General features: G+C 56.4%; 2 protein-coding genes across 2 annotated transcripts in view; one reads left to right on the top strand and one right to left on the bottom strand.

Annotated features, from left to right (window-relative positions):
• BAD (BCL2 associated agonist of cell death) overlaps window positions 1–12604 on the bottom strand; it is a 16500-nt gene extending 3896 nt beyond the window's left edge. The window contains exon 1 of the mRNA XM_042781537.1: window positions 12415–12604. Within this exon, the coding sequence (XP_042637471.1) occupies window positions 12415–12604 (190 nt within the window). The remainder of the gene's footprint in view (window positions 1–12414) is intronic.
• A 2139-nt stretch (window positions 12605–14743) lies between these two features.
• Window positions 14744–17654, top strand: GPR137 (G protein-coupled receptor 137). Its single transcript, XM_007944822.2, has 7 exons — window positions 14744–15100; window positions 15187–15236; window positions 16233–16458; window positions 16569–16718; window positions 16832–16960; window positions 17085–17203; window positions 17495–17654. The coding sequence occupies exons 1-7, from the start codon at window positions 14744–14746 to the stop codon at window positions 17652–17654; spliced, it is 1191 nt and encodes a 396-aa protein (XP_007943013.1).
• The last annotated feature ends 372 nt before the right edge of the window (window positions 17655–18026 follow it).

The following is an 18026-nucleotide window of genomic DNA, read 5'->3' as shown; positions in this document are numbered from 1 at the left end:
AAATTTGTGTTTTATTGCTTATGCAAAGTGTGGTGCCTTGAATTACATTAATATGGCTCTTCTAGTCATGGTCTTTGTGACTCCCACCAGATGACTGGGTGGGAACTATGTAAATATAAGGTACTTGTGACCCACCAAGCTTGTTAATAATGTAAATAAGGTACATGACATCCTTGTGAGGGGGGGACCATGCAAATAAGGTATATGGAACCCTAATGTGGGGACTGGTCAGTTTTGCCATCTGCTAGGCTTAAAATGAGCCATCCCAATGGTGGGAAGGGGGAATCTCACTATCATCAAGAAAGAAGAACCAGTATTGGAGTACATCCTTTGGACCCAAGGTCCCTGCATTGAACCTCCTCAACCTGGAAAACAGAGAAAGGCACTGCTGAGACAGGCAAGAGACGAGGAGCAGTGGAGAGAAATGGCTGCAGCAGAACCAAGAGACTGGCATGAGATAGAGTGGCAGGCTTCCTGGCCCATGGAGTGAGAAAGCTGAGTGCCTTTGGGCAGGAGGCTTGCTGGCAGAGTGGGTGCCTCTCTGGGCACCTATCAGCAAAGCTAAAAGCTATGTGATATTTGCCAGAGTAGGGCAGAGGCAGCTGAGAAGACTGTCCTGATTGAAGAACCATATCCTGAGGAGTTTCCGATCGTGAACTGTAATCTGTTACTTTCCTTTGTTGTTGTTATGTGCCGTCAAGTCAGACCAGACTCGTAGGAACCCCTCCTTGGATTTCCGAGGCAGTATCATTACGGAAGTAGATTGCCCAACCTTCCTTCCAAGGAGTGGCTGGTGGGTTTGAACCACCAGCCTTCTGGTTAGCAGTCAAGTGCCTTAGGCACTATGCTACCAGAGCTCCTATGTTACTTTCCTAATAAACCCCATAATCGTGAGTATTGCCTGAGAGTTCTGTGTGACCATTGCAACGAATTAATGGAACCCAGCAAAGAAGTAGATAGTGCCATGGGCGGAGGGCCAGTTGCTGTCACACTGGTCAGAAGGCTGGAGGGTGGCGGCATGCCTGATCTCTGCTTCGAAGGACTCAGCCATGGGCTGCTGATGGCAATGGCGAGTCTCTCTCTTCGTCATGAAGTTCAAGGAGGTCAGGTGCTGCCCCCCCACCCTTTTGACACACAGGCATTTGACTGTGGGGATCACAGCAAATTATGGATAACACTGCAAAGAATTCCAGAACCCTTAATTGTGCCAATGAGGGACCCGGGCATAGACCAAGAAGCAGTCATTCTAACAGAAAAAGGCAATACTGCATAGTTCAAAGTCAGGAAAAGTGTCCTTAAGGGTTGTATTCTTTCACCATATTCATTCAGTCTATATGGTCAGTAAATAATCTGAGAAGCTGGATTATAAGAAGAATGTGGCATCAGTATTGGAAGAAAATTTAACCTACGATACATGGATGACACAGCCTTGCTGGCTGAAAGTGAAAAGGACCTGAAGCACTTATTAATGAAGATCAAAGACTACAGCTGTGGTCGTAAAGTCTGTGTGTCAACTTGGCTGGCCTGGCTGAGTGGCTGGGCAGTTGAATATAGTTATTCCCCATGATGAGACTGGCAATCAGCTCCATAGTGGGACCTACCACAAGCCATTGAGTAGATGCTTTAGGGATGAGGGCTGCTTCCCGTATATAAGAAACAGCTTTGGGAATGGTCTCTAGCTTATGGCACGCTTGAACTCTGTATGTGGCCGTGTCATTGTTCAGCAGCCTGTCATGTTCTGCCGACCTTAGGACTTTCAGTGGACTTAAATTAATGGCCTGCCATGTGGTTTGATAACATCGGGACTGTGCCTTTGTACTTGTCAACCTTGGGTTTGTCTGCCTCAGCAGCCAGCAGCTGTCCGAGTGAAGAGATGCCTCTAGCTCCAGTGGGCCGGGAGCAGGAGGCAGAGCTGAAGCCCAAGGTCAAGGGGCTTTCACCCAGACCCTAGAGCCTGGGCACTTTGCACTTGGACTTAAAGCTTCCAAATTGTAAGGATAAAGTCCAGTTTGTTCAAGTATCCCATTTGTGGTATATTCTTGTCAGAGCAGCACTAGGGAACCAGAACAACAGCCTTCAGTATGAATGACACTGTGGCATAAGGAGAACATACTGAAGTTGTCAAGGATTTCATTTTACTTGGATCCACAATCAACACCTGTGGAAGCAGCAGTCAAGAAGTCAAATGAGGTGTTGAGTTGGGGAAACCTGCTACAAAAGACCTCTTTAAAGTGTTAAAAAACAAGGATGTGACTTTGAGGCCTGAGGTGCATCTGACTGAAGCCACAGTATTTTCAGTAGCCTCATGGGCATGTGAAAGCTGGACAATGAATAAGGAAGACCCGAAAACAGTTGATACCTTTGAATTATGGTGTTGGCAAAGAATACTGAGTATACCGTGGTCTGCTGAAGAACCAACCAACCTGGCCTGGGGGAGGTACAGCCAGAACGCTCCTTACAAGTAGGAATGGTGAGATTTCATCTTACGCCCCTTGGACACGTTATAGGAGGGACCAGTCCCTGGAGAAGGACATCATGCTTGGTAGAGGGTCAGTGAGAAAGAGGAAGACCCTCAACGCAGTGCATTGGTACAGTGGCTACAACAGTGGGCTCAGGTGTAGCGACCCCTGTGGGGCTGGCACGGGACCGGGCATGGTTTCGTTCTGTCGTACGTGGGGTTGCTATGAGCCAGAGACTCGACAGCACCTAACAGCCACCAGCACTTTTGTGGAGCACTTACTATGCACCAGGCCCTGGGCACCACCACACCCCCTAACCATTCTGGGAGGTGAGTGCTCATGTCTCCATTTTACAGAGGAAGAAACAGTGCCACAGGGAGGTTGAAAACTTCCCAGGGTCACACAGCTGTGAAGTCCTGAGGCTGAAGGTGTCCAAGGTTCATCAGCATCCAGAGTCCAGTGATTACCCCCCGAGCATCACCTCATCCAACTGCCCTTCGACTCTGAGCCCATCTCCCCCTTTATGTGGGGAGAGTCCTAGTGGCTGTGATAAAGGTCACAAAAGAGAGAGAGAGAGTGCTTCATACACTGGTCTGAGGTTGGTCTGCCCTGCGTACTATGTACCCTGTGTCATGTCCCCCGTTCCTGCCAGCCACACCCCATATCCACGCCCACAAACCACTCCGAGAACGAGCAACCCAGAGGTAAGTAAGAGGGAGAGACTGGCCAGGAAGGCTTTTTGGAGGAGATAAGATTTAGGCCAGATTTTGAAGCTGGCAGATAACGGAGTACCTTGACCTCCCTCAAAGAACCTTCTGCGTAGCCCCGCTGGTCAGCTCCTGGGGCCCAGGGCCTCCACGGGTCCTCATTCCAGGCCAGTGCTGAGAAAGTGAGGAGGGGTACAAGGGGGCCGGGTCCACGAAGGCTGAGGCTGAGCATACGTGGTTGAAGCACCTGCTGTTCTGAGCCTTACCAAAGCCCAGACCTGAGGTCAGGCAGGGACCCAGGCCTGTGAGGAGGGAGGTGGCAGTGAGGACCAGGCAACTGATAGGGAGTCTGGGGTGGGGGCTGGAGGAACCGGGAGATCCAAAGGACCAGGCCCGTCTGCAGAACACTTTCCTGTTCTGTGAGGTGCAGCAGCAAGCAGTAGCTAGGTGGGCCCTACCTCAAGCACGTATCTGCTGTGTTGGGCCAGTTCCACAGCCCCTTGGGACCTCTGTATGCTGTGAAATGAGAGTCATTCCCATCTTCCAGGATTACTGGGAGAACAGATGAGACAGAGTGCTCCGTGCTGTCCCTTCCACGTCCTGAAACCTCCCAGCCTCCCGACGAGGCGGTGGCTCAGTTCTCATTTTACAGATGGAGAGATGGGTGCTGAGGGTGGGAACTTGCCTGACATCACACAGCTGGCACACTGGCCTGGCCACGTGCTCAGGAATTGCCAGCTGTCATTCTGCTGCACTAGCCCTGAGAGTCCCCCCAACTGCTGCACTTGACAGAGGAGTCGAGAAAGGTCAGTGACCTGCAGGCAGGCACTGGGCCCCTGCCCAGGACTCGGAGTAACCAGAAGAGTTCTCATTTTGCTCAGGTGGGCAGTGCTTCACAGGTATTCATTCATTTAGCTTCCCCACACTCTTAGGAGGAAAGTTACTCTAATTGTGTCCATTTTACATGGGAGGCACAGAGGGGTTAAGTAACTTGCCCAAGGTCACATAGCCAGTAGGTGGCAGAGCTGGGATCCAGATGCAGCCATTCCGGTTCCAGGGGCTGTATACTAAGTATCCATGCCCCAGGCTCCCCCCAACTCCAGTGAGCCACCTAGGGGCCTAGGATGGGAAAGGGCCCACTGGGCTCTTGTTGAGTAGAAAGATTCTCCCTAAAGTCATGGGTTCAGCAATGCCAAGCCATGCCATTTATTGTGTAAACTGAATGCTTAATGTGTCCTTCTGTTTACTGGGAGATTTCTTGTACGCTCCCTGGGGAAAGGGGACCTTGCCCCAAGCAGAGAGAGATCAGGGTCATGCAGCCCTGAACCAGCCCACTCCATGTCAACTCTCACCCCCTCACCCTCTGCAGTGGGGCAGAGGCAGCCCCTTCCCTCCTGCCTTTCCTTTCTCTGGAGAGGGAAGGGTGTGGCTGCATTCTGGGTGTGAGCCTGGGTGGGTGCCCAGGCCTGCAGCTTAAGCCACTCTCCCAAGAGCCTGGCCGCCACCCAAGCACCTCCAGCTTTAAGTTTTTACCCTTTGGGTCTCTGCCTAAGTGGGTGGGGCTGAGCATATCCATGGTCAGCTTCTGTGAGCATCCTTACACACTTAAGCATAGCGGTGTTCTAGAAAATTCAAGCTGTGAGGTGGTACCTTCAGTCAGGGTGGGGTTCCGAGCCTGCCTCCACCACTTACGTCTGTTATCTTGGCCATGTTTGTTCATCTTCCTCATCCTTAACCACTCCCCAACATGGACATGTGTATGCACGCACATGCACGTACGCGCACACACGTACGCGCACACACACGCACACATTACTACCCCCCCACACACAAGGAGGCAGAGCACTGTGGGGCCTACACCCAGGGCGCCACCCTGAACAGGGCCGCCCCAGCAGGCGTGGCCTCCACTCCTGGGTGTTCAGAGCCATCTGAAGCACAAAAGCCCCTCAGACCAGAGGCCTGTGAAGGACACGCCCCCCCAAGGGGTTGGCTTTCCTGGCCACGTGGTCTCTGTGGTAACGACTCAGCTCCATGGCCACAGTATGGAAGCAGCCATGCGGGGATCAGGTGACTATGAGCGAATGTGGCTGTGTCCCCCCGACCTTGACTTAGTGACGCAGAGCTCTGAGCTTCATATCATTCCCACATATCACAAATATTTTTCTTTTAATTTTACCCATTTAAAAACGTAAAAAAGGAAAAACCACTGCAAGTTCAAGCTTGTGAGCTGATAAAGAAGAGCCGTTAGCCTGCGGCCGTGGTTCGCTGCGCTTGCTCGAAACCTTCAGTGGTGCCCTGTCACTACAAGGTGAAGTCCGGCCTCCTTGGAGTGGCCAAGCCAGTGCTTCACTTGTCTGCTGCCAGGGGGCACTGCCTATTCATGGCTCTGTCTCCAGTGCTTTAGGTATGCCATCAAGAACCAAACCAAACTCATTGCCGTGGAGTCAGATCTGACTCATAGCGACCCCTTCTTGGGTTTCTGAGGCAGTATCACCATGGAAGTAGATTGCCCAACCTTCCAAGGAGTAGCTGGTGGGTTTGAACCACCTGCCTTCTGGTTCACAGTCAAGTGCTTTAGGTACTATGCCACCAGATCTCCTAGGTATACCATGTTGTTATTTGCCGTCGAGTCGGCCCCGACTCATAGCGACCCCTCCTTGGGTTTCCGAGGCAGTATTACTACAGAAGTAGGATTGCCCAACCTTCCTTCCGAGGAGTGGCTGGTGGGTTTGAACCGCCAGCCTTCTGGTTAGCGGTCAAGTGCCTTAGGCACTATGCTACCAGAGGTAATATATGTGCTGCATGAGTGTCAGCCTCTGGGAGATGTGAGCTCACCCCCAAGTCTGCCTGGGGTCAGGGCAACTCTAATCATCACCATCACTATCTTCATCACCATCACCACCCCCATCACCACCATCATCATCATCAGAGTAGTAACAGCAGGCCTCCCTGGTGGGGCAAACCGTTAACTCACTCAGCTGCTAACCAAAGGCTGGCTGTTCAGGTCCGCCCAGAGGCTGCCCGGAAGAAAGGCCTGTCCATCTCCTGAAACACTGGCCGCTGAGAACCCTACGGAGCACAGTTTTGCTCACACACATGGGGCTGCCATGAGTCAGCACCTGCCCCACAGCGACGGGTCCGGGTTAACGAGAACAGCAAACGCAGCGGTTCCCGTGGGCACGACACTAAGCACATTTCTTGTGTTAATGCATCAGATCCCCTCTTCAACCCAATGAGGCAGGACTAGCTCTATTCCCGTGTTGCAGATAAGGAAACGGAGGCGGTGTGAGTGCACTAACGTGCTCCCGCTCAGCCTGCTAATAAAGGGCAGCCGTGGTTGGACCCTGGCTGTGTGGTCCAGAGTCGGAGACCGGGCTGCTGCTCCGCACGTGCTCTTCCTTCCTTCCTGCCCGGATGTTTCTGTGATGGTCTCAAACCCATAAAGGCTAAGTACCCTGCTTTCAAAATACGCAGGATGGGCCCTCACAACACGCACTCAGAAACACCAATTGCTTTGTGAGACTCTGGCATTAACTGTAAGTCATTAGCAACGTCTAAGTCATAAGAAACTTACTTAGAAAGCTTCTGAACTTAGACATAGAAACATGGAAGCATGTGAACTACACAAAGAATGTAAAGCATCTTTAGGTTCCCTTTGACCTGATGGCCTGGGATAAACATAGCACAGTGAGTCTCTGTAAACTGGTGCTGAAACACAAATCTGAAGGACCTCCCTGATCACTAACCTTGAAGAGAAGATGCGTCATCTGGGTGCTCTGTGACCCTGAGAAAAGATGTGACAGTCCTAGTCTTGTCGTCACACTGGCTCTTCAGTGTACACCAAGGTGACAAAGCTGTATATAAACCCGAAACTCCTGCTCACTGATGGAACTGGATGCTGCCTGCCGCTGGCCTCAGACCCTTGCCACGAGGGACCTCTGCTGGATCTGTGGGCCCATGACCTCAGAGGCAAGTGAAAGGGAGGGGACGGTCAGAGGAGAGGAGAAGACAGAGGGCCGGCCTGGGCGAGAAGAGGAGGGAGTGAGTGGTTAAGCCTTCCTCCTGAGACCTTTCATTAAAAGGTAAAAGCCTGAAGTCTGAAGATTCGGAACTGAACTGACCCTGCACCTGTAACTGTTCATTCTGATTCTCAGGTTCTAAATGAATGTTGTGAGGTCTGGTGCCTTGCTGGGACAGCCTGGCAATGAACTAGACTTGAGTTTACCCGTGTCAACCTGAGTATCTCCCAAGTAATTGTCTAAGATTTCTACAATTTTACATAGTACTTCCCTTCACCACCTGTGGACCCACCGGGGCTCCACACCCAGCCTGTTCCAGGCACTGGGGGTGTTAGCAGTACAAAGGTGGCCTGGTCCCTTCCCTGGGGCACAGGGGCCAGGCAGGAAATGTGAAGAGAGACCACCGAGTGTGCATTGCCCCTGTCCATCTAGAGGGAGCAGTAGTAGCCATGTGGCTCTGGCAGGTCACTGGCACCTGTGGGAATTTTTATGGGAAATCACTAAGACACTGACAACTGCATCAAAAGTTTAAGGGTCCTGAGCTGCCCACTCAGACAGATGGTAGTGGCTGTCTCCCCTGAAGCCCTCCTCAGGGCAGGTCTGGAGCGGGGGTGGGGGGCCGTGCCCTGGCCCTTTAGTGCTATTTCAGGTCATTCTCAGCTGTATCACTCCTCTGCCTCTGTGTCCCATGTGCCCTCCACCCGCCCGCCTCACCCCTCATTCCTGCTTGATGGTGCTCCCACTCTCTCCATCATCAGTCCGGTCCTAATTAACCCACTGAGCTCTCAATGTACCTCTCAATGTAAGCGTCCTTCCCACCTCCCAGCTCTGCTTCCTCCTTGTCCCATGATTCTGGTACAAGACTGTCATTACCATGGACATAACAGACCTCGTTACTGGTCATTACTGCTAACAGCAGCGGTCCTGTCATCTCCATCCTAAGCCTCCTACCACTGACGAGTATCTACCTGTCTAGCTCCCTCCAGTACCTGGGGGCCTGCACACTTGTTGTCGGTGGTCCCTCCCTTGTACACACCCCCTCCTTGAGACAAACACAGCCCTGGTTATCTCCAGCTCCCACCCAGGCAGCTCCACCAGCCACCTGGTCTCACTGGCCATCGAGCCCAGCCACTCCGCCCACACTCCATTTTGAACCTGCTCCTCTCCCCCCTCAGCCCTACCCCTCCTCCAGGCTGATGACTTGGTTTCCTCACATGGGGACAAGAGAAGCTCCCATGAGAGAAACGTCTCCTGGTTCCCAGGGGGCGTCCATATTCCCCTCTGGCCCATGTAGGGCTGCCACCTCCCCTCTAATAGAGGCGGTGCCTCTCCGGGCGCCACCGTGGGCGCCAGGCCCGAGGTTCTCCTGCATCAGCCCATGCCCTGGGGCGGTTCCCTCCCCCTGGACTGGCCCAGGAGCCGCTGGCATCTAGCTGTCATGAGCTGCCGAGTCTGCAGAACCAGAAGGAAACCTCCCCGTCCTGCTCCATCCTCTGCGTCTGAGCCCATCATCGCAGCCACTGGGTCAGTCCGTCTCGTCGAGGGCCTTCCCCTTTTTCGCTGTCCCTCTACTTCACCAAGCATGATTTCTTCTCCAGGGACTGGTCCCTCCTGACAGCATGTCTAAAGTATGAGAGACAAAGTGTCACCATCCTCGCTTCTAAGGAGCCTTCTGGCTGGACTGCTTCCAAGACGATTTGTTCCTTCCTCTGGCAGTCTGTGGTATTTTCAGTATTTGCCAACACCCCAATTCAAAGGCATCCGTTCTTAAGCCTTCCTCACTCTGTCTAGCCTCCACAGGCATATGAGGCAGCTGAAAGCACCATGGTCGGGATTAGGTGTACGTACCTCAGTCTTCAAAGCGACAGCTTCTTAACACTTTAAAGAGGTGTCTTTTGCAGCAGATTTGCCCAGTTCAATATGTTGTTTTATTTCTCGACAACTGTTTCCATGGGACTTGATTGTAGACCCAAGTAGGATGAAATCCTTGACAATGACAGTAGCCCAGAAACCTGCTATCTTCTTCTCCATCTTAAAGAAACAACCCGACCTCGACTGTGCTGCCTTCAGCTGCCACCCCGCCCTCTGCGCCACTCTGCAGGAGAGCGCACAGCTGCCGAGAGTGGGCTCTCCCTCTGCCTCCAAGACGTCCCTTCCCATTATCTCGGCCGACCCTCCCCACCAGTGGCCCAGGATGCGGCCTCCATCGGCCAACCCCCAGACTGAGGATCGAGGAGCATCCCACCCCACACATCACCCATGCGGCGGCCGGCACACACCCCTCCCTTGTTTCCAGCCCACCTCACCGCCAGTTCCTCCTCAGTCTTCCTCCTCCTCTTGCCTCTACTCAAGGTTCGAGCCCAGGCCTCCATCCTCTCCTCTCCTCTGACTCTCCCCTCCCTTGGTACTTGCCTCCGGGCTCACAGGCCCGCGTATACTGAAAGGCTGACCATTCCATGGTCATAGATGCCGCCTAGGTCTTTCCCTGCTGGAAACCCCCACCTGGAGGGCTAACAGGCACCTCTAATCTTACACGGCCCAAGCTGGGCTCCCCATCAGCCCCAGCCCAACACTCCATCTCCGTGAAGGGTGACTCTGTCTTCAGGTTGCACGGGCCAACTCCTTGGGGCCACCCTTGACTCAGCTCTTCCTAGGCGGTCAGTCAGTAAATCCTGACGACTTGCTCCACCTTCACAATCACTCCAGCTCCTTCTCAGCACTTGCATCTCCCTGGCCCAGGTCACCATCTTCTCTTGCTTGGATTATTACGAAAGCCTCCCCTCTGGCCTTCCCCTTCTGCTTCCGCCCGTTACAGACAGGTCTCGACACAGCGGCCCTGGTGACTTGCTGGGCAAATCTGACCAAGTCCCCTCTGCTCTCAGCTCTCTAGCACTTCCACTCAGAGTAAATACCACAGTCCTTACCCAGGCCTTCGAGGCCCTGCCCAGGCTGCCTGTCCCCCTCAACTCTGGCCCCATCTCCACGGTCCTCCTCGCACCACCTCCTCTCCGGCCTCACTAGCCCAGGCCAGGGCTTGCCTGCAGGCCCTTTGCACTGGCTGTTCCCTTTACCTGGGGCTCTCTTCCCACAGAATTTGCTCGGGTCACCAGTATCCCTTTCGAGTTTTCGCTCAAATGTTGCTTCTCACCAAGGCTGACCCTGACCCTGACCACCGCAGTGAAGTCCCACGGCCAGTCCTCTGGCTTCTCCTGTTTCCACACACGCCCCTTCCCCCAAACATGCATCTTCTAGAGCACTGGGTCGTTTGCTTATTTGTTGATGACCCGTCTCCCCCACCCTACTAGTACAGAAGCATCACAAGGACACGGCTTTTTAGTTCTGTGGTCACTTGATGAAGGAGTCCTGTTGGCGCAGTGGCTAAGTGCTTGGCTGTTAACCAAAAGGCCAGTGGTTCAAACCCACCAGCTGTTCCACAGGAAAAAGATATGGCAGTCTGCTTCCATAAAGATTTACAGCCTTGGAAACCTTATAGGTTCCTATAGGGTCGCTGTGAGCTGGACTCGAGTTGATGGCAATAGGTTTTTTATTTTTGGTCACTGACGTACCCCCAGCAACTGGAACAACACGTTATTGTTAGGTGCTCCTGAGCTGACTCCAAGTCACAGTGACCCTATGAACAACAGGACAAAACGCTGCCTGGTCTTGCGCCAGCCTCCCAGTCCTTGCTGTGCTTGAGCCCATCGTTGCAGCCACTGTGTCAGTCCATCCCGCCGAGGGCCTTCCCTGTTTTCGCTGACGCTCCACTTTACCAAGCATGACATCCTTCTCCAGGGACCAGTCCCTTCCGACAACACGAACAAGTTGGTGAGACAAAGTCTGGACATTCTCACTTCTGAGGAGCATTCTGTTGGTGGGTTCTCTGGCTGCCCACAGCATTGTCAGTTCACCCGTGGAACAGGTGGCCCTCGACGGAGGAGGAAGAGAACGCCAAGGGGTCTGGCGGACGGGCGGGTGCATGTTGTCTTGTTAGTTACCTTTGAGCTGATTCTCGCTCATGGTGAGTCCACGTGCATCAGAATAGAACTGCTCTATAGGGTTTCAAAACTGTGACCTTTCAGAAACAGACAGTCAGGACTGTCTCTCCAGATGCCTCTGGGTGGGTTTGAACCGCCAACCTGCTGGTGGTCGAATGCTTAACCGTTTGTACCACCCAGGGTCTCAGGCACACGGGAATTACTCACCCAGCAGAGGAAGGGCACGCTGAAGGAGCCCAAGGGAAGAGTAGGAAGAGCTAGGTTGGGTGTTGTAAATAGTTGAGAGCAAAAAATAACAGCTTGAGAAAGCTCTGGAATTCAGCCTGATGGGACAGCATGCATGGGAGAGGGAGGGGACAGGGCTGCCCACGCCCTCTCGCTCTGAAGAAAATGGGGGCAATTTAAGCTCCAGTGGGCAAGTGACAGAGCCTGGTTTGTGTTCTGAGAGGTCTCTGTGAGTGTCCCAGGTGCCGAGGCCTGTGCCAGGCATCGGATAGATGGAGATGTAAAGAGAAATGGCCACTGCCCCCCAGCGTCCCCATCCTTCCATCCGGGCTGGGCTTGAGTGGGGGAAAAGGCCAGTTGACAGCGTGGGCTGGAGGGCAGCTTTTTCCAGCAACTTCTCCACACCCCCCACAAAGCACATAGCCGAGGGCAGGGCATAGCCTGGCGAGAGCACCAAGCAGCTTTCCAGCCCAGCTTCCTACCAAAGGAACCACTAAGCAAGTATGATCTTAGGCAAGTCACTTCCCCTTTCTCGCTCTCTGCCTGTTCCTCAGTGATTTCTGTCCTGGTCCTACAAAAACAGCTACATTTTTTTTTCCCAAGCATCTTGTATGTACCACCGCTATGATAAAAACCAAAAGACCAAACCCACTACCATCGAATCGACTCAGACTCATAGCGATCCCATTGGGTTTCCAAGGCTGTAAACCTTTACGGAAGCAGTCTGCCTTATCTTCCTCCCGCAGACCTGCTGCTGGGTTTGAAACGCCACCCTTCTGGTTAACAGCCATATGCCTTACCCACTACACCACCAGAGCTCCTTCCTATGATAAAGTGCTTCCTCTATGTTGCTGCCAATCACCCCAACAACGGTGGTGATTCATTGTTCTGTTTACAGAGGCGGAAACTGAGGCTCAGACTGGTCATGGACTCACCTAAAGCCAGTGAGTGTGGATGTGGGTGAGGCACAGAGAGCTACTGGACAGGTGATGGTGTTAGGAGCACCTACCTCCATGGTGGCTGCTGCTGCTGGTCGGCTGTGTCTGTTTATGAATGGCATCCCCCAGGGGGCCTGGGGCTGTGCTGTGGCGGCTGCTGGGGCCCGAGGGCCGGTCCCCTTCGGTGCTGGGGCCCAGGCCCCTATCTGCAGGGCTAGAGTCTTCCCGGTCACTCTGCTCAAACTCTGGGATCTGGAACATACTCTGGGCTGTGCAGGCAAGACGCGGGGTGGTTAGGGTACAGCTGGAACAAACGGAGACCTGCTGGGGTGGGTACAGGCATCTCTGGCTCCCTCTCTGGCCCCGGAGCCCCCAGGCCCTCCCTGCCTCCCAGACTCATCTGTTTGCTGAGGCTGGCTCTGTCAGGCGCTCAGCCTGTCCACCTGGGACCTAAATCTCCCCTCGGAGCACTGGTGCTGTGGTACAACCCCAGATCCCCACCCAGGCCCCCACCCAGGCCGTCCCTCCTGGGTGACGCTACACAGGTCTCACCCCAAGCCCGATCTCGAGGCCCCTGACCCGGGCCTGCCGCCTCCCTCCAGCTCTGAGAGCGCCCTGCCCTAGTTGCTTGGGCAACGGGAACTGTCACCCGCCTGGCCCAATCAGCTCGTGAAATGTCACTCGGGTAGGCCCCGCCCCCGCCGCCCAACCTGCGGCTCGCGGGCCGCCCTCCTCCGACGTTCCTGCCTAGTCTCCGGATGCTCCGCTCCCGACATCCTCACGCCTTGAGCGTGTGTAGGAGCCCGCGAGGGACTCCGTGGGGTCCCCCTATTTGGAGCCTGGAGACCTGCTTCTAATGACAAGCGTTTCAGCCCCTCTGGGCCTTAGTTTCCACTCCTATAAAATGGGGCTAATGACACCTCCCTCGGGAACCAGTGAAAACTTTGTAAACAGACTGCTGATTACTGCAGGTGAAAGCACTTTGCAAAGCCGCAACTGACGTTCAGAAGTCGGATGCAATTCCTGTTGCTGTTGTTACAGTTCCATCTGGACTGGTGACCGGGTCAGGAAATCCCGCTCCCTCTTCCTCTTCAGCGTGGAAACCGCGCGGTCGGCTGCAAGGCGCCAATCCCCGCGCCATCTCGGGAGCTCCCGAGATAAGAAACGGAGCCTCCGCCCAGGCAGGATGACTGTCCGGGCGCAGGAGAAGGCACAGGGGCCCTTGGAAGGTGACCCATAGGCCTCGCAGGGGCTTCGCGCCTGGCAGGCGGCGTGTAGGCGGCCGGCCAGGTGAGCGGGAACCGCGGCGGCGGGCCAGCGCGTGTGGCGAGCTGCCCTGCGGGAGCGCCGGGGCCCTGCGGGTTAAGGCCCGGGAGGCGGGCCCGGAGGCCATGTTGGCTATGGGCGGAAGTTTCCCTTCAGAGACGAAATGAGAGGAAGTCGTTGCCGCCCCCGACAGGGTGGCACAATCCCGATTTGGGGCTGGGGGATGGGAAAGAATGGAAGCTGGTGCCCCTCGAAACCATCAAGGGCTAGTGGCCCAGGCCAAAGCCCACCCGAGCGCCAGCCGGATGCGGCGCGGCCCGCGGGTCTCCGCCATCGGCCGCCCCCCGTAACCCGCTGCGTTCGCTGGCGGCGCACCTCGCGCCAATTCTCGAACGGCCTCACGCCGGGCGCGGCGAAGGGCTACTGAGCCGGGGCCGGCCCCTGCGGAATTTGCGTAGCGCACGGCGTCCGCGCAGGCGCAGGAGGGGCGGAGCAGCGGGAGCCGGGGAGCCGGAGCCCCGGGTCCCGGCGACCGGAGCCGGCTCCCCCAGCGGCGGTCTGAGGACCAGGCGGCAGCTTCCTCCCGCCCCCCTGCAGCTGCAGCGGGGACACGGTGGGGGGTAGAGTGAGGAGAGCGTTCGGAATCCCCAGGAGAGAAGGCAGAGGCATTTCCCATTCGGATTATTGGAGGGGAAAGAGGGGCCCCCAGGCTGGGGAGGGGGAGAGCGGGGCGTTGGGGCGCCCCCTGCAGGGGCCGCTGCCCCGAGCGGACGGGCATCGGCCGGCTCTCCCCCTCCTGCCGACACCCAACACCCGCAAGAGCGAGCGACCAAGGCCGGGGACCCCCCTTCTTCAGCCTCTGCACCCATCCACCTGGCTCTAGGGGCGGCCCAGGGAGCATACCCCCGTCTACCCTGGAGAGGAGAGTCTGTCCTACGCTCCTGAGTGAGTGGTCCAGGGCCCGGGCTGCCCGTGCCGGGCAAGGACGAGGATCCCTCTGGTGAGGGGAAGGGCCTGGCCGGCCACAACTTCTTGCCCCCTGAGGTCCCCTTCCCCTCCCCTCCGTATTTATTTCCCTGGCCCCGGGGCCAGCCCCTCCATCTCTGTCTCCTCCGGGATTCAGGCCGCCCTGATATGGAGAGTAACCTGTCTGGCCTGGTGCCTGCTGCTGGGCTGGTACCTGCACTGCCTCCGGCTGTGACCCTGGGGCTGACGGCGGCCTACACCACCCTGTATGCCCTGCTCTTCTTCTCCGTCTATGCCCAGCTCTGGCTGGTGCTTCTGTATGGGCACAAGCGACTCAGCTACCAGACCGTGTTCCTGGCACTCTGTTTGCTCTGGGCTGCGCTGCGTACCACGCTGTTCTCCTTCTATTTCCGAGACACCCCCCGAGCCAACCGCCTGGGGCCCCTGCCCTTCTGGCTTCTCTACTGCTGCCCTGTTTGCCTGCAGTTCTTCACGCTAACGCTTATGAACCTCTACTTTGCCCAGGTAACCGTGGGAACGGGGAGAGATGGCTGGGGGGGTGGTCACAGGCCCCAAGGGCTGTGAACAGCAATGGGCATCTGTGCTCCCAGGTGGTGTTCAAGGCCAAGGCGAAACGTCGGCCGGAGATGAGTCGAGGCTTGTGAGTACTCGAGGCCTTGGTGGGCTCTGTCCCCAGGCCAGGGGTAGGGAGCAACTTTGTGTCCTTCCTGTCCTGCCTGGGAGGGCTTCAGTGAGGACAAGCAGGGGATCTTTGTGAAAGAGCTTGTCGTTGGTTGCTGTCTAGTCAGTCCCTCAGGAGCTCTGGTGGCTTAGTGCCTAAGGCATCTGACTGCTAACCAGAAGGCTGGTGGTTCAGACCCACCAGCCACTCCTCGGAAGGAAGATTGGGAAATCCACTATCCGTAGTGATACCGCCTTGGAAACCCAAGGAGGGGTTGCTATGAGTCGGATCCTACTCAAAGGCAGTGAGTTTGGTTTTTTGAGTCAGTCCCTGACTCATGGAGACCCCATGCCCAATGGAAGGAAATGGGACCTGGTCCTGTGCTCTACCCGTACCCCTAACCCTTGGGCATACAGAAGGCGCCTAGCACAGGTGCACATGAAAGGCATTGATAACAGGAGCAGTCGTGAAACCGCGAGGGGGGAGGGTCCCAATGCCATGCATGATGGAGCATGCTCCAACATTGCACCCCTGGGTGACCAGGGGCTCTGGTCCCCTGCCCTGTGTGTCATGTCTTACAGTTTACAAAGCGCTTTTGCAAACGTCTTTAATCTTTATAACTGGTCTGTGAGGTTGGTCTTGTTCCCCATTTGAGAGATGAAGAAACTGAGGCCCGGCAAGGTGAAGGAACATGTTCAAGGTCACGGAGCCAGCAGGAGGGACAGCTGGGACTCAGACGCAGATTTCTGACTCCCAATCTCAGGCTCTCGCCACTGTACCACAGCTGTCAGTCACCTCCCGAGTTCTTTGGGCCTCAGTTTCCCCATCTATATACAGGAGGAGCAGGGGTCAGGCTGGGAGCCCTGGGGTCCTGATTGGCTCTGGGGGCGCCTTGGAGAGGCTGGGTGAGCAGTGAGCAGTGAGCAGTGAGCACCGAGGGTGACCTTCTGTGCTAACTGTGCTGTGGGGTCGCAGGCTGGCTGTCCGAGGGGCCTTTGTAGGGGCCTCGCTGCTCTTTCTGCTGGTGAACGTGCTGTGTGCCGCATTGTCCCGCCGGCGCCGGGCACAGCCCTGGGCCCTCCTGCTGGTGCGCATCCTGGTGAGCGACTCCCTCTTCGTCATCTGCGCGCTCTCTCTCGCTGCCTGCCTCTGCCTCGTCGCCCGGCGGGCCCCCTCCACCAGCATCTACTTGGAGGCCAAGGTAGGGCCACAGGCTCTGATGCCCAGGTGTTTTCTGGGGTCTCTGGGCATCAGTCTTCAGAGACTGGAAGCTGTCCCTCTCTGAGGGTCTCCTGCTGTCATCTGTGCCAGGGGACCAGCGTGTGCCAGGCAGCTGCAATGGGTGGCGCCATGGTCCTGCTCTATGCCAGCCGGGCCTGCTACAACCTAGCGGCTCTGGCCTTGGCCCCCCGGAGCCGGCTGGACGCCTTTGATTATGACTGGTACAACGTCTCTGACCAGGTGGGCATCCGACAAGTCTGCTGCCTCCTTACAGGCATGGCTTCCGGCCCTCAGCTGGCAGGAGCCCTGTTGGCATGATGGCACCGTGGCCTGAGCCCCCTGCCTTCCCACAGGCAGACCTGGTGAATGACTTGGGGAACAAAGGCTACCTAGTGTTCGGCCTCATCCTTTTCGTATGGGAGCTGCTGCCTACCACCCTGCTAGTGGGCTTTTTCCGGGTGCACCGGCCCCCACAGGACCTGGTGAGGGCCTCTGCACTCCTCTGCAGGCCTAGTGCAGAGGAGTGGATGCCAGGAACCCCTGGGCTGGGCCGGGGGTGTGGTGTGGGAGGCCGAGAGGAAGCACTGAAGGTGTCTTCCTTCCCAGAGCACCAGCCGCATCCTCAACGGGCAGGTTTTTGGTTCCCGATCCTACTTCTTCGACCGAGCCGGGCACTGTGAGGACGAGGGCTGCTCCTGGGAGCACGGCTGCGGTGAGAGCACCAGGTAGGAGTCCCTCCCCTGCTTCAGGCATCCTGAGCTGTGGGGATTCAGAGCTGGGTCCTGCTGCCCTCCAAGGCCTTTGGTTCCCTGTTTGCCTGAGGGGAGGCCCCTCCTCCCTGTCTGCCGCAGCTCTGTAACTGGCCAGAGTCTGGAGGGCTCGGGGCCTGGCCCTGGGGGTCTGGGGCAGGGGATCTCCTCCCAGCGTGGTCCGATCTAAGCCGGCTTCCTTCCCCCACCTCTTGTAGCGTGGTCCCGGTCACTGCCCTGGAACTGACCTCGTTTCTCTGCCTACAGCATGTCAGGCAGCCTAGGCTCTGGCAGCTGGTACGGCGCCATCGGGCGCGAGCCGGGCTGGTGCGGGGGCAGCCAGACACGGACCACTCCTCTGCTCTTCTCCCAGATGCCGGGACCTGGCGACCACCACCACAGCCTCTACTCTACCCCACAGACGTGATCCCTCCTCTACTCCCTTAGGATGCCCAGACCCCAGTCCCCCTCGCCCCAGGCCCCTGTGCCAGGTTCATCTGCCGCTTCTTGCCCAGGATCTGGGGGGCTGTGGCCGCCTCCTCCCCTGGCTGGCTCCTTGGCTGCTCCTGTCCTAGTGAGCTTGTGCCACCCCCCTAGGGTGGGGGACATGGCCCTGGCTGCCAGATGCCCACAGCACTCTGGCATGACCTGCCACCTCTGCTTCTACACCGGAGCCAGCTACCTCTCCTGCACCTGCCACTCAATAAACAGTGTGCCCTGTGTCCGTTCTTCTGTCTGTCAGCCGTCTGTCTGCTTTATGCTGCTCTCTCATCTCTGCCCGTTTGGTCAGCTTCCCACC

Source organism: Orycteropus afer, unplaced genomic scaffold (assembly GCF_000298275.1).
Source record: "Orycteropus afer afer isolate SDZICR_OR568_19922 unplaced genomic scaffold, OryAfe1.0 scaffold00130, whole genome shotgun sequence".
Classification (NCBI taxonomy): Eukaryota; Metazoa; Chordata; class Mammalia; order Tubulidentata; family Orycteropodidae; genus Orycteropus; species Orycteropus afer.
Note: the sequence above shows the minus strand (reverse complement) of the source record. Positions and strands in the feature narration are given on the sequence as shown.

What these genes read in the sequence shown, in the direction of transcription:
- GPR137 (XM_007944822.2), top strand. Translation starts at nt 14,744, where the DNA reads ATGGAGAGTAACCTGTCTGGCCTGGTGCCTGCTGCTGGGCTGGTACCT. An exon ending in CCGGAGATGAGTCGAGGCTT is followed by an intron (nt 15,237 to 16,232) that starts GTGAGTACTCGA and finishes GTGGGGTCGCAG; the next exon opens with GCTGGCTGTCCGAGGGGCCT. An exon ending in GCATCTACTTGGAGGCCAAG is followed by an intron (nt 16,459 to 16,568) that starts GTAGGGCCACAG and finishes CATCTGTGCCAG; the next exon opens with GGGACCAGCGTGTGCCAGGC.